The following is a 25,010-nucleotide window of genomic DNA, read 5'->3' as shown; positions in this document are numbered from 1 at the left end:
CCGCCCTGCGGTGCTTTTCAGTCTGGGTTTCATGACACAGGCGTGACACAAACACAGCAGCCAGATTCACTGGAAACACACAGGCATCAGAGGGTTCTGGGGAAGGGAGATGGCATAGGTAAGCTGGTTCCAACATCCCAACCTCCTCCTTCAAAGCACCAAGAGAGCGAGGGCCCACGTGAGGGCCCACGCATCCACCCGAGGCCAGGCCAGACCATCGGAGACAAGGATGAGGGAGGAGAGCTGTGGGGACCTACTCAGAGACACGGACTCCCAGCCACACCCTGAAACGTGCTTCATCCAAAAGAAAGCTGACAAAAACCCAACAGGGCGTTATGGAGGTAAGAAAAGGAAGTGGCAGGAAGGTAGCCCCAGGGAGAGGTCATACACGGCAAGGCCCTCCACGTGGGAAGGCAGCTGGCAGAAATGGCAGAAGCCTTCAGGGGTTAGATAACGGGGCGTGGAGGGATGTGGCGGCCCGCATGGCCTAAAGGCCCCCAACGTACACGGATGCGGTTACACATCTCTCCTACGTTGCTCATGGGGATACAAAATGGCATGGCCACTTTGGAAGACAGTTTGATAGCTTTTTATAAAACTAAATGTACTTCACCATATAACCCTGCAGTCGTGCTCCTGGGTATTTACCCAAAGGAGTTGAAAATGTGTGTCCACACCAAAAACTACAAACAAATATTTACAGCAGCTTTGTCATACTGCCAAAGCTTGGAAGCAACCAAGATGTCCTTCAGTAGGCAAATGGAAAACTGTGGTGCATCCAGACGATGGAATATCATTCAGCAGTAAAAAGAAATGAGCTATTGGGAAGGGGGAAGGGGCAATATAGGGGTACGGGAGTAAGAGGTACAAACTATTCAGTATAAAATAAGCTCCAAGGATATATTGTACAACACCAGGAATATGGACAATATTTTATAATAACTATAAATGGAGTATAACCTTTAAAAATTGTGAATCACTACATTGTACACCTGAAACTTATATAATACTGTACAGCAACTATACTTCAATTAAAAAAAAAGAAAAAAATGACCTGTCAAACTATGAAAAGACACGAAGAGCCTGAAATGCATATTACTAAGTGGAAGAAGCCAATCTGAAAACGCTTCATTCTGTATGATTCCAACTATATGACATTCTGGGAAAGGCAAAATTATGGAGATAGTGAAAAGATCTCCAGTAAAAAGTAAAAAGACAGTAAAAAGGCAGCCACACTTAGGGTGGAGGGGACGAACAGGCAGAGCACACAGGATGTTTAGGGTAGTGAAAATATTCTGCATGAAACCATAATGATGGCTACACGTCACTACATACCTGCCCAAACCCACAGAATGTACAGCAGCAAGAGTGAACCCTAACGTAAACTATGGGCTTTGGGGGATGGTGATGTGGCACTGCAGGTTCTCCAACTGTGACAAAGGCACCACCCTGGTGGGGATGTTGAGAACAGGGGAGGCTGTGCATACGTGTCGGCAGGGGGGATACGGGAGAGCTGTACCTTCCTCTCAGTTTTGTTGAAAACCTAACACTTCCCTTAAAAAAATAAAGTCTTTAAAAATATATATTGTGGGGCTTCCCTGGTGGCGCAGTGGTTGAGAGCCCGCCTGCCGATGCAGGGGACACGGGTTCGTGCCCCGGTCCGGGAAGATCCCACATGCCGCGGAGCGGCTGGGCCCGTGAGCCATGGCCGCTGAGCCTGCGCGTCCGGAGCCTGTGCTCCGCAACGGGAGAGGCCACAGCGGTGAGAGGCCCGCGTACAGCAAAAAAAAAAAAAAAAGGACACAAGGTTTCTGCACTTCACTCAAACTGATAAAATGTCAACAAACAGCTCTGCATCTTGATTGCAGGGGTGGTTACACAAATCTACACATGTGGTAAAAATGGATTAGAACCATACACGCCCACTGTACCAACATTAATTCCTTCATTTCGATACTGCACAACAGTTTCACAAGATGTAACCACTGGGTTGGGATGATGAAAGAGTTCTGGAAGGGGCTTCCCTGGTGGCACAGTGGTTAAGAATCCTCCTGCCAATGCAGGGGACAAGGGCTCAATCCCTGGCCGGGGAAGATCCCACATGCCACGGAGCAATGAAGCCCACGTGCCACAACTACTGATCCTGCAGTCTAGAGCCCACGAGCCACAACTACTGAGCCCACTTGCCACAACTACTGAAGCCCGCGTGCCTAGAGCCTGTGCTCCACAATAAGAGAAGCCACAACAATGAGAAGCCCGCGCACTGCAACGAAGAGTAGCCCCCACTCGCTGCAACTAGAGAAAGCACGCACGCAGCAAGGAGGACCCAACGCAGCCAAAAATTAATTAATTAGTTAAATAAATTAATTTTTTAAAAAGTTCTGGAGATGTACGGTGGTGATGGTTGCACGACAATGTGAATGTCCTTATGCCACTAAACGATACACCTAAAAATGATTAAAATGGCAAATTTTATGTTATATATATATTTTTACTCCCCTCCCAAAAACATAACCATTGGAGTAAGCCTGGAAAAGGGTATATAAGACCTCTCTGCACAATCTTTGGAACTTCCCGTGAATCTACTATTATTTCAAAATACAAAGCTAAAAAAAAAATACTCCAGCCAACAAAACATACCAATGGCTGCCAGCTTGGAGTCTCTGGAAAAGGCACTAAATTTGAGAAGAAGCGGGTATACTGTTTGACATACCCATGACCCCGTCCAATCCCAACCACCCTATGAGGTCCAAACGTCCCACAGAGGTGGAGTGAGGTAGCTCGCAGGGGGCAGCCAGGGCTCAGTCCAGGTCTCTGTGCTCACCTCCATGGGAAGCAGGGCTCTACACCCCAGCACCTTCCATACCACCTGCACTCATTACCTGCAGCCAGAGCCCTGCCCAGCCCAATGTCATCCATCCTCTTAGTGATGCTGCTGCTAGGGACACAGTAGGCACTCAGTGTTAGACGAACTGATGATCACAAATAGCCTTAAACGTTTATCGATAACCATAAGAAGACAAAATGCTCATTACCAGACTATGAAATTCCTCTATTTAAAAGTGACAGTGTAAAACAAACTCTTCCTTCCTCTCCTTTTTCTTTTTTTTTCTTTTTGCGGTACGCGGGGCTCTCACTGCTGTGGCCCCTCCCGTTGCGGAGCACAGGCTCCGGACACGCAGGCTCAGCGGCCATGGCTCACGGGCCCAGCCGCTCTGCAGCATGTGGGATCTTCCCAGACCGGGGCACGAACCCGTGTCCCCTGCATCGGCAGGCAGATTCTCAACCACTGCGCCACCAGGGAAGCCCTTCCTTCCTCTCCTTGATTAGTATAAATCATCCTTCGCTGCTTTTCAACTGTCTTTTACTTGGATTGATTAACTTTAAAGAGAGTTCAAGAGCCAAGATTAAGGCCCTATTAAACTGCCCACCTTATGAGAAGAATCGGATGGCAATTCTTTCGGAGTTATAGTATTGTTTTCTTGTTGTTCACTTGCCCTTAAGTTATTAAATTCAAAAGAGCGGGCAGCTTCCCAACAGGAGTGGAAATATTTTAGCAAATGCAGCCAGACTGCTATGACATCCAAGGTAATGAATAACCTCTCGTATTGTGCAGCTTACTACCATCGAAAATACTTTTTCCCTTCATCTTCGGGAAAAGAAGCCTGGGCTTGGACAAAACACTTTCCTTCCATTTAGTTTATTTTGCAGAACTCTTCATGAGCTGTGGATATGCCATACAACATCATCATCACCATCACACTGAGAACTTGCTGTAACCAAACTAAGGGAATTCAAAGAGGAAGAGGGAGAAGAGAAGGAAGCTTGAACCAATTAAACCCTCACCATGAGCCGGCACCACGCAAGCCTCACGCTAAGAGTAGTCAGGCTTCACAACAATCCTATGCAATAGGTTTCTTTATTGTGTCTCCTCAAATCTAAGACAACATCTATTTTAAGAGGCACTGATACTTTACATACCACTAAAAAAGATGAAAATGCTACCAAATAAACTAAAACACCCTGGTTTCTTATCACACCAATTGTAAGACACCACCTGATTTTAGGGATGTTAAAATTAGTCTTTGAATCAGTGAAACTCAGGAATATTTCCAGATTCCGATGGAGATGCAGCATGGCCAAAGTGCCCGGGAGACTGGACTCCTAACCCCCGTTCTTCCCTTGTAAGGCCCCATTTCCCCCCTCAGCACCCAACAAACACACCTGGGGGCCCTGCCTCTGGGCTCACCTCCATGACCTCCTGCTTTCAAGAGAGAAGGAGACAAACGTTCCTTGAGTATCAGGCACTTTCACGCTCCTTATCACATGTAACCCTGACAGGCAGGGCGGCTGCCAGCAAGGCACCTCTGTGAGAAAAGGAAAAAGGCACCCTTTCCTTAAGACACTAGCTCCCCCTGTCAGAAAGTGGTCAAATATACTGATTTTGTCAGAACAAGATACTACCATTTGCCGAAAACTGTCATAATGAATATACAAATCTATCATGTGAAATGGTCCCCTTAGAGGCGGTACCCTTGTGCAGTGTGTGACCTGCACCGCTGTACACAGTGGCCCTAAATGAGTCAGCCACGAAGATACTATTATCCCATGTTACAGATGAAGAAGCTATAACTTGCCTAAGAGGATCAAGTTCAGGCCTATATGGTTTCAAAGCTACCTGGTCAACTCACAAGGGACTTAAAAATCAGGTAGAAACACAGGCTGTATGCGTGCATGTGTGTGGCGGTAGGGATGTCTATACAGGAATATACTAAACACATGCCACCAGAGAGCATGGGGAGGACGCAGAAACCCCGTGGCTGAGGCACCTGGGGAAGGCTTCTCGGGGGAGGGAAGCGGAAGGGATCCAGGAGGTAAGGAGAGCAGGCAAGAACAGAGGACAGCCTCAACCCCGGGGAGCCCTGAGTGTGTGTGTGGGGGGACAAAGTCAAGGTCGGGGGGCAGCAATGCCTGGTCCTCGGAACACCCACCACGGGAGCCTGCCCAAGAAAGGCAAGGGCACCCAGCCTCCAGAGCAGGAGGCCCATCGAGAGGGACGGGGACGGGGCACGGCACACAGGAAGCTTGCCCCATTGGGAAGTCCCCAGTCCCGCTGATGGGGGCTGAGAAGCTGAATCTGTATTTGAAATCTGTGGATTTTTAAAGGCTGGCAACTAAATGAGATTTTCCTGAAAAAAAAAAAAAAAAACTGTGCAGGCCAAACAAATCAAGTCTTCAGGTTACACCTATCCTGAGAGCTGCCAATTTTCAATTTCTGAGAAAAGGTTTTCCACCTAGGTGATAGGACCACTGTTAAGTGGCAGGAGGAAAGCCAGAGAGCCTGGTCTGAAGAGACAGACAGACAGACAGACGGACAGACACAGAGAGAGCTGAGGCCCCAGACCCTTCCCCCACCCCTCTGGCTCCCCAACACCCAGCAAAGCGCCGGGCTCTGCGTAGGCAGATTCTGAATGCCAGTTATTTCCTATTTCATAGACTCTGAGTTTTTCAGATCTTCCACAATGATGCTGACGTGTAATCCAAGAAAAAATTAGATTGAAAAAATGTACATGGACATTAGAAATAGAGGCACAGTAAGTGACAAAATAAAGACACTGATCCCCAGACACCCTGGGCCCAAGACAGTCTGACAGGCTCTGGGCCAAACACCAGCTGAGGAAGGACAGCAGGGCCACAGCTGCCGACACGCGGCAGAGATGCAAACTCTGGTCACAGACAAAACGTGTCTCCCAGCTGATGGTGTTCTACATTCCTCCCTGAGGCTGATTAGACATTTGTGTGTGTGGGTGAGGTGGGGGGGACATCAAACCTTACGCCTGTCCCTGTCCTTCTCTCGTAAGGATATATTAGGGTGACACCAAAAGTGCATAGTGTTCAGGTGACAAAAAAGAAAGAAAAAAGAAAAGGTGACAGATATAGAATCGATGAGGAAAAGGCATTCTTGACACAAGAGTTACACTTGCTACAAGAAGATACCTAGTAGGTGAGGACGGCCAAGCCTCAAAGTGCCCAAGTCCAGACCTTGAACGTGTGGGCCAGGTACACAGAGGGCCCAGGTGCACAGAAGGCCTGGATTAGGGGAGGCCAGGCATGGAAAGGTACGGGAGCTCCCAGAGCTGGGTGTCCTCAGAGAGTTCCCACGTGTCGGCCATGGGAGGGGGGGCATGAAGACAGCATGGCCCAAAGTGGCACCCCGGCCTCCCTGCCCACCCCAGCTGCAGAATAACATTAGACTGCCTGCTTTGTTCACAAAGATCTGCATGTCAGTGACCGCACTTGATCCTCCTCGCTATCCTGTGGAGTAACCAAGTAGATGGTGCCACCACCACCACCACCACCACCATCATCATCACCACTATCATCACCACCATCACCACCACTACCATCATCACCATCAGCACCACCACCAGCAGCACCACCACCGTCACCACCACCACCACCATCACTGCCATCATCACCACCACCAGCACCATCACCATCACCACTATCATCACCACCATCACCACCACTACCATCATCACCATCAGCACCACCACCAGCAGCACCACCACTGTCACCACCACCACCACCATCACTACCATCAGCACCACCATCAGCACCATCATCATCACCACCGTCACCACCACCATCATCACTACCATCACCACCACCATGAGCATCAGCCTCACTATCACCGTCGTCCCCATTTACAGTGGAGAGAGCTAGGGCTCAAAGAAGTTAGCGAGATGCCAAGGAGCCCCGGGCAGACAACACACAAAGTCCAAACCTGACCAACACCTTCCAAGTTGACCTCCGTATCTGCCCACCCACGTGGGTCCAGCGCTGCTCCAGGAGGGAGTACTGACAGTGGGGCCCTGGGAGGAACACAACGAGCCTTGGGCCCCTATCTGCACCCCGCCTCGTGGCTAGAGAGACATTCCGAACGATTCGTTACAACTAAGAGTAGCTACACCAAAAAGGGAACTTTACCCTCTGTGTGTTTATTATAATTTACAACAGGCACTCACTTCAGGGAGCAGTAAGCTGGAAAATGAGAGTGCCAGATGCAGGGCCACCAACCCACCCGGAACACATAGTTAATATGCATGCCCCTGCACGGCCTGGCAAGAGATCTAGAACTAGGGACAGAGAACCGCCACATACAGGGCACCAGCTTTTCTTGGCCCAAAAGAAAAAAAAGGGTACCAACACACACAGTAAACCCAGGGCCTTCAGGCAACAGTGGGCACCATACATGTGCCAGCAGCACCCCCTGGTGGCCAGTCTGAGCACTACACCCTCCAATCCCAGGATGAAGCCATTCCCAAGACTGAGCAGACAGACCCTAATGAAAAAACGGGAATAAAGACACAGACCTACTTGAGAATGGACTTGAGGATATGGGGAGGGGGAAGGGTAAGCTGTGACAAAGCGAAAGAGAGGCATGGACATATATACACTACCAAACGTAAGGTAGATAGATAGTGGGACGCAGCCGCAGAGCACAGGGAGATCAGCTCGGTGCTTTGTGACCGCCTGGAGGGGTGGGATGGGGAGGGTGGGAGGGAGGGAGATGCATGAGGGAAGGGATGTGGGAACAGATGTATATGTATGACTGATTCACTTTGTTATAAAGCAGAAACTAATTTAAAAAAATAAATAAATAAAAAGAAAAAAAAGAAAAAAAAAAAAAAAGAAAAAAGAAAATACGGCTACCATTCCCTGAGTCCTAAACTCTGCGATGCTGTGCTTTGCCCGCCACCCACTTAATCTTCACATTAATCCAGTGAGGGAGGGGCTGCTATCGCCATTTGCAAATGAGTAAACTGAGCCCAGGGAGGGGACTGCAAGGTCACAGAGCAGGTGAGCACACAGCGGAAGCACAGCCCAGGCCTGCCTGATGCCTGTCCTAAATGACAAGTCACCACTTGATGCACAAAAGGGGTCGACTTCTCTGCACTGTCTGAGTCAGGCCGGGTTTCCCTTGGCGGGGCTGGGGCCGGGGGCTTCTGCCCCAGTTCCGTCTGGTCTCACAGTGAATTCAGTCTGTGAACAGTCACAGAGCTGTTCGTCTCTTCGACACACACTTTTCGATGTGTAGGTTATACGTCAATTTTTTAAAACTTAAACAGCAAAATTTTAAGGGAAAGATACAGGGGGAAAGGGGGATTCTGATCCACAAATGAATCTCATTTAAAATGACAAAGTGAGGTGAGAAGCCCAGACCTGGCCGTGAACCCACCTTGGCCATGTGTTCTTGGCCTCCCTCCTGAGCTTCCGCTTCTACATCTGCTGGGGCTGCAGGAGGACCGCAGGACACTCCCAGCCCGGTGACCGACACCTCTGAGGCACCGTCTCACATGAAGCCATAGAACGGCACCTGTCTGGGTCAGGACCTGGGTGCCCAGCCCCTAACCAGCCCCAGCTCCCCACCTCCAGTGTGATGGAGTCTGCGTAAGTCTCTGAACCTCTCCAGGCCCCAGTGGGAAGTGGCCTTTGCATGGTTTAAAGTGGAACCTGGTCTCTGAGCCTCACCCAGAGGCTAATTTACAGGGAGACAGACAGAGCCACCTGGACAGAAGCCAGGGTGTGCAGACGGCTCCAGCCTCCCCCACGGCCTGGAGGGGCCCGTTATGCACCTGCCCTCCCACCTGCTACCCCACTCATGGATCACCTCCAAGGTGCCCTCCCAGCTCTGAGGTTCAGGGGGCTGAAGTTCCAATAAATGCACAGCCTAATTTGTGGTGTTATTACCATGCAGCTCACGAAATGCTGATGAGCCTGCCGACTTCTGCAGCTCACAAAGTTAACATTTCTATTAAATGCAAAGGAGAAAGCCCATGGGTGTTCCTCTGTTGAAACAGGATTAACAAAATAAAATGAGAAAGGCTCAGTATCAGCTATAATTAAGGCTGGGCCAACAGTTGCATTATAATTTTATGCATACGCATTTCTTCCATGTTGAAACTTGACATCATTTTTCTGAGTTATTTTTAAGCACTCTCAAAGTGAGAGCCCCGGGCAAGAGAGTCTACTAGTCACATTTAACATAATCATAGCTGAAGAGCAGCCCCAGGGCCCTTTCCTTCGGAAAGCACCACAAATAATTTTATGTAAACAGAAACTGCACCCCCATCACCCAGTTCTCTAAGTGGCAGCACCGGCCCGCCCCAGAGGATGTGTGGGAAGCTCTGAGGATGTGGGAGCCCCCGTGAATGCTTCTGACACCACAGCTCCCCTTGTGCAAATCACCGAGGTGGCCCCAGAACTCTTGACGCCATGCCTCCAAAGCAACCGAGTCTCCGGGATCGTTTCCATGGGAAAAACAAAATGTGCAAAATCCTCTCCCGTTTTGCGATGTATTTTAGGGGGACTGCAATGCCCAGGGCTGCCACCATCACCAGGCCTCTGAGTTTCTGGTTTGGGGTTTTTGCTGTTTTAGTTTATTTTGGTTCCTTTCTGTGGTGGAGACACCATTAGTCTTAACTTCAGAAGGTAAAGGGCTGCCTAGAACCGGCTTCAGCCCTGGGCCTCAGGACAGAGGCTCCGGGGTCAAACCCCACCCACGTGGCCGCTTCTGCCTGGCTGGAGGGACCTCTCCCTTCCCGAGCCCGTAGGTCCTTGGCTGGAAACCCGCAGTGGCAACTGCAGCCGCCCTGCTGACCTCATGAGGACGGTGGAGGCAGGGGTCACCATGTGGAGGGATACTGGGAAAAGGGCTTTGTGGACGGCTCCACGTGACGCAGGTGCAGAGCAGAACTGGGAAGAATGGGTGAAACGGGCTTGTGAACACAACCCGCCAGGCAGGTGGACACGGCTCAGCATGCACACCATTGCTGTACATACTGGGCAAGTTCCTGCAGATGGCAGGTGGGTCCCTGTGCATGGGTCACTGCCTCGCATGGGGAGACGCACACACGTGTGCCTCTCTGCAGACGCTCTGGGAGGGCAGCCACCATGGCTCAAGAGGCCCAGCGCCCCATCCAGGCCAGTGCTGTCCCACAGAAATAGGACCACTGGGACTTCCCTGGTGGCGCAGTGGCTAAGAATCCGCCTGCCAATGCAGGGGACACAGGTTCGAGCCCCGGTCCAGGAAGATCCCACATGCCACAGAGCAACTAAGCCCGTGCGCCACAACTACTGAGGCTGCGCTCTAGAGCCCGTGAGCCACAACTACTGAGCCCGCGTGCCACAACTACTCAGCCCGCGTGCCACAACTACTGAAGCCCACGCGCCTAGAGCCCCTGCTCCGCAACAAGAGAAGCCACCGCAATGAGAAGCCCGCGCACCACAACGATGAGTAGCCCCCGCTCACCGCAACTAGAGAAAGCCCACGTGCAGCAAAAACACTCAATGCAGCCAAAAATAACAATAAATAAATACATTTAAATTAAAGAAAAAATTTTTAAAAGAAATAGAACCACTGCTGTGATTTCAAATTTTCAAGCAGCCACATTAAAATGAAAAGAAACAAGTAAAATTAATTTTAATAATATGTTTTGTTACCCCAGTATATCCAAAATATTATCACTTCACTTGTAATCCATTTTTAAAAGATGAAAAATTTCACATTCTTTTGATGTTGCTGTCGTACTAAGTATTCAAAATCTGGTGTGTATTTCCCACTTCCAGCACATTGCAGTCTGGACTAGAACACAGATCCAGTGTTCACATTATTTCCAGGACACCTGGCAACTTTTTCACTGCAGATCAGAGAAATGTGGTTTGCAGGTGCCACTCCCCGACAGCCAGTGAGACAGGAGAGGGCCTCCAGCACCCCGAAATTGCTCTGTGGCATGTGGGATCTTCCCCGACCAGGGCTCGAACCCGTGTCCCCTGCATTGGCAGGCGGACTGTTAACCACCGCGCCACCAGGGAAGCCCCAACTTCAATCAAATTTTAAATACCTGCTTTACTTATCATGAAAGCCTGCCAGTCGTCTCAGTTACAAAGTATTTTGAACTTGCAAATTAATTTAAGAAGAAAGAACTGCCCTCTAATATTCAGACGTGTCTAAGGTCTGTTCAAATTCCAGAACAGAGCCTTAAATTTAAGCAAGAGCCACAGGGAAAAGAAGAATTTTCCAAACCCCACCAGCCACCCAGCTCCAGCCTACCAGAATGATCTGGTCCATTCTTCCTGGTAACCAGTATATGAAGTAAACATCAGGTGTGTTCTCCACATACCTGGGCTATTCAGTTTTTCACTAGGGAAAAAAGTAATTTTTAACTTAGTCTCACAATTCAACATTTAATGAATGCCTAATATATACCACATACTACGTATGCGAAGCACATTTAGAAATGAGTGAGACACAAACTCCAGAAGCATAAACACATAATGCCATGTTGCTCGTGAAAACAATTTAAAATGACTGTGGTTTTATCTGTGGCCCAAATTCATTGACTGCTGCCTTGGAAAGGACAGAGAGTCCAGACTTGCAGCCAGTGCCCGACCTGCCCCTCACCGGGTTTGGGCAGCTACCACTCTTTTTACAGGGCAGGGACCTTTAGAAGGTCAGGCAGCCTGTCCTCCTCCCTGACTCGCCTCCAGCTCGTGCAGCCTTAGGGTGACCCTGGCGAGGCCATCTCCTCCCACTGCCTCCGACCGAGCCAGCGGCGGCCCCTGGACCTCCTCCCCTGCAGGTCCAGCATGCCGGTCTCAGCCATGCCCTGCCATACCTGACGGGTCCCGCTGCTGGGACAGCGCCCACACGGTGGCCAGGCCAGTCCCCACGTGCAGCCGCCCCCTCTGCAGGCACAGCTGTCTCCTAGGCTATCTCCTCTTCCGCAGGGCCTTTCCCATGCATGTCCCCTAGGGGGCGATAAAGCGCAAAGGAGAACTCCGGCCTCAGGGAGCTAGTCCTGAGCTGCCTGAAATTCTGCAAAGTGGAGAGGGCTGGCGAGTGCCTGCTTTCTGATTATCAAACTTTTTTTTTTTTAATCCAGAACCTCATGCTTCAAGTTTCAGCTCCAACCTCCGTTTGTCAGAGAGGCTTTTCTTAAATCCCCTTCAATATAAATTAGGTCCCCATTATTTTCTCTTGCCCACTCCCCCCCCATCCTCCGCTTTGAAGCAATTACCGCAATCTGTAATCATGTATTTAACGGTGTATCTATTTATTTGTTTAACCTGTCCCTCCTAAAAGACTGTAAACTCCAAAAATATCAATATAATTTAATTCAAAATACAGTTAAAAGCTTAAAGAGATGTTTGAGGTTAACAAATGCTGCATTTCCTTTGTCGTGAGGACTACAGCATTTCCAGAACGTTCACGTAAGAACCTCCGAGGCTAAGGTTAACCAAGGCAGTCAACTCACACTTCCCAGAGAAACAGACAAGACTAAGGGCTGGGGAAGAAAGAGTGGTTCAGGGTGGGTCAGCCGCCGGGCAACCCACATCCCGGTAAAACCAAAACTTCTCCGGTCCTCTGACTCCTGCCCAGCGACGGGTAAGGGCTGCCCCATGGCCGTCCTGGGGCAGTGCTGCACAGAACTTCGGCTCCAGGGGCCTCTTCAGAGTGGACGGAAGGGCCTCAGTCCCCAGGAAGGGTCTCTCTGAGGTGCTTCCAGTAACCCGGCAAGCCCTGCACCAACTCAGAAATAAAAACAGGGAGCAGAATTCAAAAGCTCTTCTCTCTACCGCTGCAGGAAGGAATTGAGAATAATGGACCACGGCTGTGTGTATGGAGCCTGGAAAGTTTCATATCCCTGTGCCTGTTCGGTTCATCACTGCTCTTTCCCTGAAACCAAACACAGACGAAGGCTGGCTGGTCTCTAAGCTAAAATCCACTCAATCACCAGTCCTATGGGTTTTTACTCTGGTCCATTTCTCTAAATCTGCCCCAAACCTCCACTCCCACACCCACTGCCTTGGGGTGGGTGTCATCCTCCCCAGGATGCACCATAACAGCACCTGATGCCGGGTCTTGCTCCTGCCTGCATTTCTGCCCCTGCAAAAAATGTCCTCCTATTTATTCTTTATAACTTCAGAAATTACTAGAAAGCTACAGTAATTCACAGTGCGGTGCTGATGAAGGATAAACAAACAGATCCATGGAATAGACCAGAGAGCTCAGAAATGGACCCCCATGTAATTTTCAACAAAGGATCACAGTAACTACGTGGCTGGGCTAGGTGCACTGCACCCCCTCAAGCCTTCAACTCTCAGGGCTTACTTCCATCGCAGTCTCTGGCACCATCTCCTAACGGATCGGTTCTCCACTGCTAGGACTGTGTGACGTCCTCAGGGAGAAACAGCGAATCATATCTGCCTGCATTCTCACTTCCCGGCACAAACTTTGGCACAAACATTTGGGTGAACCAAGGAATCTGCTTGGAAGAAAAAAAAGGAAGAAAGAAGGAAGGAGGAAGGATGGGAAGGGGTAAGGGAGGAAGGGAGAATCCTAAGGGGCAGAAAAGTGGTGGTGGCCCCAGAAGAAGAGGCCTGCTGGCAGAGATGGGAAAAAAATATCTAACAGAAAGAAGGAAGCCAGCTTGGGCCCCACAAGGAGGCTTGGGGCTGACTTATAAGGTCCTCCAGGTTGCCAGGACCTCCAAGACCCTCCTTTTCCAGAATGCGGCTCCCAAAGCCCCCTGCTCCTTGGCTCCAGACGCGGTGGCTGATTTGGTCCCCTCATCCCCCTACACCCCCAACAAGGCCAGCAGCTGCCTCTGAAGTCCAGTCCCTACCCTTCCCATCAGGCCTCGGCCCAGACCTAACTGGGGCACAGACGTGCCAGATTCCAGAGTTCAAAAATTTGCGGCTCCATTTGTTACATGATTTAAAAGAAGAAAAATCTGTTACCCAAGTTAAAATCCTTTTTCTATTAATATGCCAAGCATAATCTGTTTATAAGCATATAATTATATATTTTATGTCCCTTGAAAAAAAAGACATAACTTCAAACCTACAATAGCTGTTTAATATGACAATTTGTTTCACCCCCAGATTACTTTTCTTTCTCTTAAAAAAAAATCAATCAATGGGAATTCCCTGGCAGTCCAGTGGTTAGGACTCAGCGCTTTCACTACGGGGGGCCCAGGTTCAATCCCCTGTCAGGGAACCAAGATCCTGCAAGCTGCACAGTGCAGCAATAAATAAATTAATAATAATAAAAAAAATTTTAACCAATCAAAGTCTATCACATTTTCCAACCACAACTGCTTTCAAGGAGCAAGTAGATCTCAATGCACTAAGCTGCACAGCAGAGAGACTGCGGTCTCGGTGAAAGGGATAAAGAGCAGTGCCCGCAGCATCTCCAGTGCACCATAACCCAGGTAGTGGGCAGGATCGTGTCTCCCGCAGATGAAGCGGTGCGTTCCACGAGTTATGTGACTCCCTCAGGTCAGGAATCTGGTGAGTAGCAGATCCCTGGCCCCAGAGCACGTGTTCATTCCACCCTCCAGACTGTTCCAGCCCTTAAAGTTGACACCTGCCCTTGAGAAATGGCAAAGACAGTGAAAGTTTAACAGAATAAACAGCTGCTAACAAAGAGAAAACAACTCTAGGCTAAATCCCTTCTACATAATTAAATCAGCCCCTCGTGCTGGGGAGGTTTTCAGAAGCAGCATGCATGAAACTATCTACAAAGGAAATGCAATTAAGGAGTGTCTTTTTAATATACCCAATTCTCGACTGCCCTTGCCCTAGGCAGAAACTTAATTCTACTGAAGGATAGCTGTCTTTGAAAAGTTGTTATGTAAATTGTAAGGTAAGGGGAGAAACGACACAGGAACTGTGTTACAAGGTAAATGGGAAACCGGCTGAGAAGGGAGCAGTGCGGTAACAGATCTCCAGTTCACGGCAATGACCATCGCGGCTGGCTTACCATCAAAAAGCTGGACCTTAGAGACCAAATGCGACTCCATCTTATCATTTATTTTACTGGCTCTCCTACGTTAACCCAACAACCAAGCAAAACAGGAGACTCTTTTCAGGAATTAGCTGACCACAAGTTAACAGCAACGTATTTTAAAACATGATTTTTGGTCACTTATTACAGCTGAAAATTGAAGGAAACTACAACAAGTGCCAGGTTTTTTTAAAAAAAAAAAAAAACAACTGTTAAGTAAACTCCAGAAGAGGAGAGGTGGGCAGTGCCTGTCGTGCATCATCAGCAGTAGCCCAATGTCTTGGGAGAGGAAAGGCACCGAACAGAGAAGAGAGTGTAATAGGGAAGAACAAATCTGACTCCATACTGGACCTGATTTTTTTCCTTTAAACTTTGTATTCTATTGCTTTTGCTACAAGTTAAGAATGTTGCCTAAAATATACAGGTTAGCCCATTCTCAAGGCTCTGACCTTTAAAGGTACAACACTTCTCCATTCACACAAAGATAAAAAGTCGCGACACACAGGATACCATTTGTCTTGGAGGTTTATAGGAACACTGTGACCAGACCTAGGTGCACAGCTGCAAGAACAACAGATCCCGGCACCAAGAAGTTCGCAGCAACCAACCAAACGCCTCCACTTTTGGTATAAAAGAAGGCTGAATTCTAACTCAGGTAAGATGGTTCCTTGGGACACTAGTCCACCATCTTCTCCGTCTGCTGGCTTTCCAAATAAAGTCACTATTCCTTGCCCAAAAAACTCATCTCTCGATTTATTGACCTGTCGTGCGGCAAAAAGTACAAGCTTGGACTCGTAACATCATCATTGTCAGAAAGGATGCCTGGCATAGTTCAGGGGTCCTGACCCCCCACTCCGGCTCTGGGTCTGCTCCATCACTTCACACACACACACATACACACACTCACTTGCCGGAATCTGACACAACAATGGGATGAGGGCAGGACCAAGGGTCAAAGGACTATTTACCATCCCTGCCTGGCATGTCGAGAGGAGTGTCATGCAAAGCTGTTGGCTTGAACTGAAGAAGCCAAGAAAAGTGCCCCTGGCGTTTGGGCACCAAACACCCAGCAAACATAAGCTCTACGTGTCTTCTGCAGCCCTCAGCATGCAGGACACTGAGTATAGCTGCTTTGGTATGAACCGGTAGGCTCAGAAGATGAAGCTGGAGGGGCAGCTGTGGAGGGTAAGCCCTGTGACACTAAGTTTATATTTCCGAAGTCACTGGGTTCTGCCAGGGAACCAGGCTGGAAGGGGGCAGGAGGCGGTCAGATAGTTCATTCATTTTTCCATTCAGTAAAGGCACCCTGGGCACCCACTCGGGGCCAGGCGCTGATCCAGGGGTTGGAAGTACAAGCCAGGCAGGCACCCAGAAGTTTGGATTTCATCCCAAGTCAGAGGAAGTTGATTTTTAAAGCCTCAGCTCTGCCATTTCTAAACTGTATGAAGTTGACCTCTCTGAACTTTTGTTCCTCGTCAGTAAATGACACACAAATTAGACTAGGTGTCGGGAAAACTGAGTAGCAAAAAGCATGAGGTCAGTGCCCCAGTGTGGATGCTTTCTGTTAATTACACAGGAAGGAGCCCCAAGGTCAACGTTAAGGGGTTTTGACCAGGTGTTCAGTGGAAGGTCCATCGCAGTCCTGCATCCAGCCAGCAGAAAGGATGTGTCGCCCAAGAAGCCAGGGACGCCTGCCTGGAGGAGGTGCCATGTCAGCTTAACTTTGAAGGGTGAGGAACAAGGGCCCACAGAGCTAGGCGGCAGGTAGAGGCTAAATTACAATTTATCGGGCTTCCCTGGTGGAGCAGTGGTTAAGAATCAGCCTGCCAATGCAGGGGACAAGGGTTCGAGCCCTGGTCCGGGAAGATCCCACATGACCCGGAGCAATTAAGCCCGTACGCCACAACTACTAGGCCTGCGCTCTGGAGCCTGCGAGCCACAACTACTGAAGCCCGCGCGCCTAGAGCCTGTGCTCTGCAACAAGAGAAGCCACCGCAATGAGAAGCCCGCTCACCGCAACTAGAGAAAGCCCGCGCACAACAATTAAGACCCAACGCAGCCAAAATAAATAAATTTATAAATAAATAAATTACAATTTATCACAGGGTATTACTGGGTTACCAGCAGTAACAAGCTAATCCCTGGAGTTTATGGCTCCCTCTACAGGACACAAAGAAACTTTCCTTCAGCAGCTCGGTGGAACCCTTTCCCTTCAAAACATCCTGGCCAAGAACATGGGTCTAAAGGAACTATCCATTTCACAGAGGAGGAAACTGAGGCCAGGCAACAAGGAGGCCGAGACAAGGCCCACGCAGCCACAGAGTCAGCAGCATCGGATTCGAACCTCCCGCCTGCCAGGACGCCTGCGCTGGGTCGCTAGCGCGCGCCCCGACCACGCCCGTTGCCCCGGAAACGGCCCCGCACGCGCGAGCGCACTGCTTTCTCTTGCTCGTTCTTCCGCTAGCACCCTCGTTACTTTTTTTTTTTTAATAAAAACCCAAGGCGGCGGGATACTGCCAGCGATTTAACGTGCCGTCCAAGGACGCCGCTACGTCCGCTCTCCGCCCTGGGCCGCGGATCCCTCCGCCGCCCAGCGGCCTGCGCGCTTCTACCCGACTCCAAGCTCGAAACGGCTTCCCGCGCGCTGCGCCGCGCCCCACCCCCACCTCATCCCCACCCCAACCCCCAGCCCAGCTCACCTGCCGCCCGCGTCTCCATGGCAACGCCCCCACCGCGGAGGAAAAAAAAGCCTCGGGCTCTTCCGGGCCCCCTCCCGCGCCGACCGAGAAGGCGGGGCGCTCCGCTGATGCTTCGCTTTTTATTTTTATTTTTTTAAGAAAAGAGCCGGCGCGGTTATGGCGAATCTGCGGCATCCAACATGGCGGATGGAGTCTTCGCCCTCCTCTTCCCGGGGCGCTGACGACGGCGTAGCGGACGTCAGGCTCGGATGACCCTCCCCCAGCGGCGAGAACGGCCGGGCTGGGCCGGGCTACTGCGCATGCTCCGCTCCGGCGGTCGTGCTTTGTGTTCCGCTCCGCAGATTCCGTTGCTCCGGGTTTTGAGCCTCTCCTGGGAAGGGGCTAACGAGAGGCGTGGAACGCAGGTTGGAGGATTGGGAGTCTTCACAGTGCTGCCAGAGCCAGCATCTATCTACCTGCCGGCCCATCCTTGGACCCACTCCTGCACTCCACCGGGCTGGACGAGGTTAAGGCAGCGCTCCGGTCCCAGTTCCCAGCGATTTAACTTTTCTTGGCTTTAGTTTACTGATTTGTCAATCGGGGCAGTAACAGCCTGCCTCCCTCTCAAAGGTTGCAGTGTTTCCTGAAGTGGGTTGCTTTCCGCTAGGAGTACCCGACTTGATCTGGTCTTCCAGACTGAATTAAACAACTGGAACCGCCTCGACAGAATGACTGCCTTCTCTCTGTCCTCCTGTCTTGCAGAAAGTCTCAGTTGGGTGTGAGCACGCCTCCCTAACCCTTGCTCGTCTCCCTGAATCTGGCTCACAGTCTTCTTTCTGCAGGCAACAGTATCTGGTTGAGATGTAATGACCTCCTATTCCTTTTGGTCTACCACTTCCTTCAGATCTCTGCTCAAATGATATCTCCTAGCGGGCCCTCCCAGACCACCCCATCCAAAGTAACCCTCCTAAGTCACTTTCTGTTTTCTCCCTAGTATCAATTACTGCCTGACATTAATTTATCTCCATCTCGTCTTTGTCGCCCCTTTAGTCCCAGAATCTAGAACAGCCTGACAGTAATTTATTGAATAAATTGAGTTCCTGTTGCCTGTATTTTTAAGGTTAGCTTTTTTTTTTTTTGCGGTATGCGGGCCTCTCACTGTTGTGGCCTCTCCCGTTGCGGAGCACAGGCTCCGGACGCGCAGGCTCAGCGGCCATGGCTCACGGGCCCAGCCGCTCCGCGGCATATGAGATCCTCCCGGACCGGGGCACGAACCCGTATCCCCTGCATTGGCAGGCGGACTCTCAACCACTGCGCCACCAGGGAGGCCCTAGCTTTTGTTTAACAATGTTTTTCATTTATGGTAGTAATGTATAAAGTTTTCTTTTTAAACCCAACTTATATTTTTAAAAATTGGTCAACTTAAAATGGTGCAAGGCCTCCCTGGTGTTCCAGTGGTTAAGACTCAGTGCTTCCAGGACTTCCTTGGTGCGCAGTGGTTAAGAATCCGCCTGCCAATGCAGGGGACACGGGTTCAAGCCCTGGACCGAGAAGATCCCACATGCCGCGGAGCAACTAAGCCCGTGTGCCACAACTACTGAGCCTGCGCTCTAGAGCCCGCGAGCCACAACTACTGAGCCTGCGTGCCGCAACTACTGAAGCCCATGTGCCTAGAGCCCGTGCTCCACAACAAGAGACGCTACCGCAATGAGAAGCCCGCACACCACAAAGAAGAGTAACCTCCACTCGAATCAACTAGAGAAAGCCCGCGCGCAGTAACGAAGCCCCAATGCAACCAAAAATAAATAAATAAAAATTTTTAAAAATACTATTTTAAAAACTATTAAAAAAAAAAAAAAGACTTTGTGCTTCCAATGCGGGGGGTGTGGGTTCGCTCCCTGGTCAGGGAGCTAAGATCCCACATGTCGCATAGCATGGCCACTGAATTAAAAAAAGAAAAAAATGGTGCATGTGGTACAGAGACAAGGCCCCCAAAAATGTAAAAGTGAACTTCAAGTGAGAAATTTGGGAAATACTGATTTATTTTTATGGTTCTCTTGAAGTGCTAATCTGCGCCTGTTGTCTTTTCCTGGAATAGCCTTCCCTCTATTGCTGCTCGACTTGAGAAATTGTCCTTCAGTTCATGCCTGTGTGTTCCCACACTCCCACTCCCACTTCTCTTTACCCTCCCCACACCCGTTGCCTTTATCTGTTTGCTCAGCCCCCTCCCCATGAGCTAGACCATGAACTTCATGAGTACAGATTTTTTATCCTTGTTTCCCAGCTCCTACTGCACAGAAGTGTCACTCAGTGAGCACATTTGTTCCCATTGTCACTTGTTTTCCAGTTAGTAAAACTCCCACGAACACTGAGCTTTAGGATGATGCTCTGATTTCTCATGAATATTCTGCCTTGCTCCTTAATCCTGCTCTTGGGAAATAAAGAGTCATTATAAGACCCCAAATTTACCCAGTCCATTAAACGTATGTTCAGGGATATCTCCTCCCCCAACCCCTTTGTTTCATCCTCACAACAACTGGAGGGCTAAACTGGACAGATCTGATTATCGTGCTTTTCTTGAAGAGAAAAGGAATGTTCAGAGAGGTTAGGTGGCTTTCTGAGATCACACGGCAAGCCAGTAAAATCCCAGGTGTGGAACTGGACTTTCCATGCCCAATGTTCTCCCCACATGGCCATCTGGGATGGGCCTGCAGTACCCACTACACCCCAAAAAGGGCCAATTTCAAGGCAATCATAGGGTTATTGCCACCTACCACGTCCTACATCTCAAGACAGATGGCGAGGTGGAGCCCATCACAGTCCTTCATTTGCAAATGAACTGCTCAAGAAGCTGCACTGATGCACTTTCCTTTTCAGAACGATAAATATTTGCAATAACCACTATTTTGCTGTGAATCGATTTCTGTCAGGAAATTAGAGTTATTCTGAGTTGCTGACAGTATTGGTTTTGTGCTGGGCTGCCTTTCTGGCAACAGCATTTAAATGTTAGTTATTGATTAGCACACGGATTGCTCCCAGATGTATGACCAAAATGAATTTTGGAAATGAAGCAATTTAAAGTTTGTCTCAAAACCCAATTGCCTCAGAATATTAATAAAGTCAAATTTAAAAAAAAAAGAAATTGTGGATTATGAATGACAGTCCCGGGTTAATGATTTGGCCAGTTATGATTTTCTCCGTGATTCTCATGGCATTTTCTTCCTTCTCTATTCAAAGAAGAATCACTGAGCACCTATCATAACTGAAAACTGGCCTGGCCACAGGCATACAGAAATGACGAAGAGCCGGTCCCTTTCTATGGGACCAGATTTGCAAATGGAGAGAAGAGTCCACCCCTGGCTTTGCTGAGTGATTTGCACATTTTCAGTCAGCAAAAACCTTTTTTCTTTCTATTTGCGTACAATCCCAAAATGCTTTCGATTAATGGAGGTGCATTAGTGGAATTAAATATAAATTGCTCAAAATTGTATTATTAATGGCATCCTGCTTCAACGACAGTCCCTAGAGGAGATGAGCTTCCCAGCTGGCCCTCTGGTGTCCATCAGCCTCTCAAGGCTAGCACAGGAGTGAATTTGTGCCAGAAATGTATCACCATGAAATGGCATTTGGTTATATAATAATAAATTAACATAATTGAATATATTTGTGTCAATAATTTTATAGTTATGTCTAATAGGTATATGACAAATGAGCATTTACAGGAAAAGAGAAAAAGTTAGATATATAATTTTATAAGATGTTTCCTTGAAAGCAGGTTCTGATAAAGTATACATACGAGTGACCTCAAAATAATGGGCCTTGAGGCACATAGAAGTTGATAAAATCAGAGGTTGGGATAATCACAGTCTGAGTGAGTGCTAAAATCTGAATAGGCATGTTATAGAGAAAAATCTATTTAAAACTGTATAAAAGAAGAGGTTGTCATAGTAGAATGATCTGAGCAATTTGAGAACATAATTATGACCCTAGGAAGCCACATCCTCTCTAGTTCTTCCTTTTCAGTGGCCATGGTGTGCCATCTCATCACCAGCACGCACATATTGTACCCTCAGCACAACACACATTGGTCTCAATAGCATTTTTCGTTAGTGGTACCCAGGGCTCCTTCAAAGGACCTGAGTCCACGTCTGGAAGCCGGGGAAAGTCAGAATGGCCTGAGACAACTTGCTCTTGCCAGAAAACCAGGCTGCTGTCAAAAGTGCTGGGCTGGCCTTCCCTGGTGGCGCAGTGGTTGAGAGTCCGCCTGCCGATGCAGGGGACACGGCTTCATGCCCCGGTCTGGGAAGATCCCACATGGCACGGAGCGGCTGGGCCCGTGAGCCATGGCCGCTGGGCCTGTGCGTCCGGAGCCTGTGCTCCGCAATGGGAGAGGCCACAACAGTGAGAGGCCCGCGTACCGCAAAAAATAATAATAATAATAATAATCGGTTGTTACGTGGAGGAAACTTAAATGCATATTTCCAAAATGAAAGAGGCCCGTCTGAACAGGCTACATACTATACAGTTCCAAAGATATGAACATTCTGGAAAAGAATAGAGAGTGAAAAGATCAGTGGTAGCCAGGGGTTCCTGGGAGGGTAAATGAAGAGGGATGAATAGGTGGAGCACAGAAAAGTTTTAGGGCAACGAAATGACTCTGGTTGATACTGTGTTGGCAGATACATGTCATTATACATTTGTCTACATGCATAGAATGTACAACACAAAGAGTGCATGTAAACTATGGCCTTTAGTTAGTAATGATGTATCAATATTGGTTCATCAATTGTAACCAATGTACCACACGAATGCAAGATGCTAATAATAGGAGAAACTGGAATGGGGCGGGGGGAGGGAGTATATGGGAACTCCCTGTACTTTCCATGCATTTTTTCTGTAACCTAAAACTTCTCTAAAAAATAGTCTATTAATTTTTTTTTAAAAAGTCAGGTGAGTTCACGGGAAAATCTGGATTTCTGGCTTCAGTGGAAAAATCTGGTCTGTGAACACAGAGCCGGCTGCATTCCTCGGTCTGCCAAAGTCCCGCAACAATCAATCCCGTGGAGGAAGCACAGCTTTTCCTCTGGGGCTCCCTCTATTAGGACACCCCAATTTTGTCAAAGCCAGAACAAGCCAGTGTCACTCTTTTATGTTGTCCATCTGGACTTTGGGGTCATTGGAGTTTGGGATGCCAAGACTAAGACCAGTAATTTAGTGCAATAGGTTTCAACCTGGGTTCCTCAGAGACCTTCCTGTCTCCAGGGGTATGGGGTTTGGGGAGGAGAGGGGGAAGTGTGTGGGCTCTGGCCCCCTCACTGCTGCTTCTCCTGTATCTCCTGGACCTGTTGGACTTACTGTATAGGATGTACGCCAAAAAAGTGGTCTGTGGCTAAATATGCGTGCAAACACTGGGCTAACCCAATGCCTAGGGTTTTGAGGCTCCAAAGGGCAGTGTCCGGCTGAAGGTGATTGCTCAGAGGGGAGGTGGTGTTATGTCTCTTGATTGTCCCTCTTAAGTTCCCTCTATCGGACCCCTCAATTTCCATTTATGTCTCGTCACTAACAGTTCATCACGGTGTCACCCATTTCTGATGTGACTGGTTTTGAGGGCTGTTTCCTGCTGATGGAACATCCCTTCCCGTCCGGGCAGGACTGCGGCGTTTGCTGCACCAGCTTCGTCCTCCTGCCATACCGCTCCTTCCAGACCCTCTCACTTCAGGGTGAAGGCCCAGGGATTTTATTAAAAGAAAACGAAAGCATGTAGGCCTGATAAACATTAGATCTGTGAGATGCACTAGGAAAATGAGACGTCTGCACGAAAACAAACTTTCAATGTGCTCGCTCTTGGGAAGTCCCTGGCAGTCCAGTGGTTAGGACTCGGTACTTTTATTTCAGGGGGCCCGGGTTCGATTCCCTGGTCAAGGAACTAAGTTCCCACAAGCCACAGTGCAGCCAAACAAAACAAAACAAAACCAAGTGCTTGCTCTTGTTATAGAGTGTGGGGAAGGCAGATGGAGTCCCACAGCACCTTCCTGCTCCAGGAGGCCCTCCGGGGACTCTGCTGTGAGCTGCTCTTGGGGTCCAGGCTCCAGGTTCAGAGCCTCTGGCCTGCCAGGTGCACCGTCTGTGTCCCCTTTGAGCTGCTCAGGTATCACACTGCTCCCTCTGCTTCAGGCTGCTCCTATATATCCTGTGACTTGTCTTTACTTTTAGGAAAGAAGTTTTCCTGAACTTGGTGCCTCTCCAGTGTGTGTGTCTCCTACACGTGTCCTGTATCATACTGCTCACTTTCTTTTCATAGGTTGACCATATATATATCACTCAGTCATAGCATCCCCAAAACTTTTCTTTTTCTTTTTCGGCCACGCTGCCGGGTTTGCAGGATCTTATCTCCCCGACCAGGGATCGAACCCGGGCCCCGGCAGTGGAAGCTCAGAGTCCTAACCACTGGACCGCCAGGGAAGTCCAACCGGAAATGTTTATAAAATAACTGTTATGCGCCAGACGCTGTGTAAGAAGCTGGTCTTTGTCCTCAGGAAGCTCATCCTCTTGATAGAGAAGACAATCATGTGAAAAACTAACTGCTGTAGGAGTCCCACATTTACCGTGTAGTAAGCACAGGAAGAGAGGGGTGTGTGGGGGGCGAGCAGAGCGCAGGAGGGAGCAGCTAAACCCACCCCCAGAACTAGGGCAACAGCTCAGAGGTGAAACCTGAGCCAGTCTCGAAGAGCAAGTGGGTACTTGACCGGAGGGGCGGGGCACCGCCCACAGAGGGCAAGCCTGGGCAAAGGTGTAAAGAACATCACCATGTGTTTGAGGAAAGGCTGGTGCCTCTGGGGGCCAGCATGCAGCGTCTGCCTGGGCAGAGAGACGTTTTGCATCCGAGGAAGAGCTGAGCTGGGGCAGCTGCTTAGTCCGAGGGCATTAGGGATGGTGGGAGGGAAGCGGAAACTTAATCCCCTTATCAGATCAGCACAGCCTGGCCCTGCCTCTGCTCCGTCCTTCTCACCGTGTCAGCGGCTTGCACAGGGGCGGTGAGCCACACCTGCCGCTTGTCCTGTGCTGGAGCGAGCTGGTAGAAGTGAAGTCACGTGGGTACAAGTGTGTGCTTGTCACCTGTTCCTCCTCTATGATTTATTAGGGTCAGCTGTCCAATTTGTGCTTCTTCATATATCAACTTCATCGTCATCTTCCAATGTCGGGACTAGAAAGCAGGAGTGTTTATGTGGGCCCATGGCTTTGGGGGAACGTATCAACGTCCTGAAATTACGTACAAACTTGTGTTGGCGTGGGCACTTTTCCCAGGGAAAGGCTCCCAAGCTTTTATCAGAGCCTTAAACGAGACCCTTTTTTCTGAGGCCCTTTTCATTGGAGGAAAAGGCAAACAAAACCTCCCAAGAGCCGTGGATGCTTTTTCCCAAGAACATAAGTACAAGGAGGAGCAGCGTTGACATCAGCACTGAAGTTGGACAGTGGGC

At 49.3% G+C, this 25,010-nt stretch overlaps 1 protein-coding gene and 1 long non-coding RNA gene across 2 annotated transcripts in view; both read right to left on the bottom strand.

Annotated features, from left to right (window-relative positions):
* ZFAT (zinc finger and AT-hook domain containing) overlaps positions 1-17,681 on the bottom strand; it is a 160,504-nt gene extending 142,823 nt beyond the window's left edge. Inside the window, exon 1 of the mRNA XM_081258846.1 lies at positions 17,554-17,681. Within this exon, the coding sequence (XP_081114972.1) occupies positions 17,554-17,572 (19 nt within the window). The 5' untranslated portion in view covers positions 17,573-17,681. The remainder of the gene's footprint in view (positions 1-17,553) is intronic.
* A 4,809-nt stretch (positions 17,682-22,490) lies between these two features.
* LOC308629875 overlaps positions 22,491-25,010 on the bottom strand; it is an 89,966-nt gene continuing 87,446 nt past the window's right edge. The window contains exon 6 of the long non-coding RNA XR_014017723.1: positions 22,491-24,792. This is a non-coding gene — a long non-coding RNA (uncharacterized lncRNA). The remainder of the gene's footprint in view (positions 24,793-25,010) is intronic.

Source organism: Mesoplodon bidens, assembly GCF_964165515.1.
Source record: "Mesoplodon bidens genome assembly, chromosome: 16".
Classification (NCBI taxonomy): Eukaryota; Metazoa; Chordata; class Mammalia; order Artiodactyla; family Ziphiidae; genus Mesoplodon; species Mesoplodon bidens.
The sequence above is the reverse complement of the archived record's forward strand: the minus strand, read 5'-3'. Positions and strand labels throughout refer to the sequence as shown.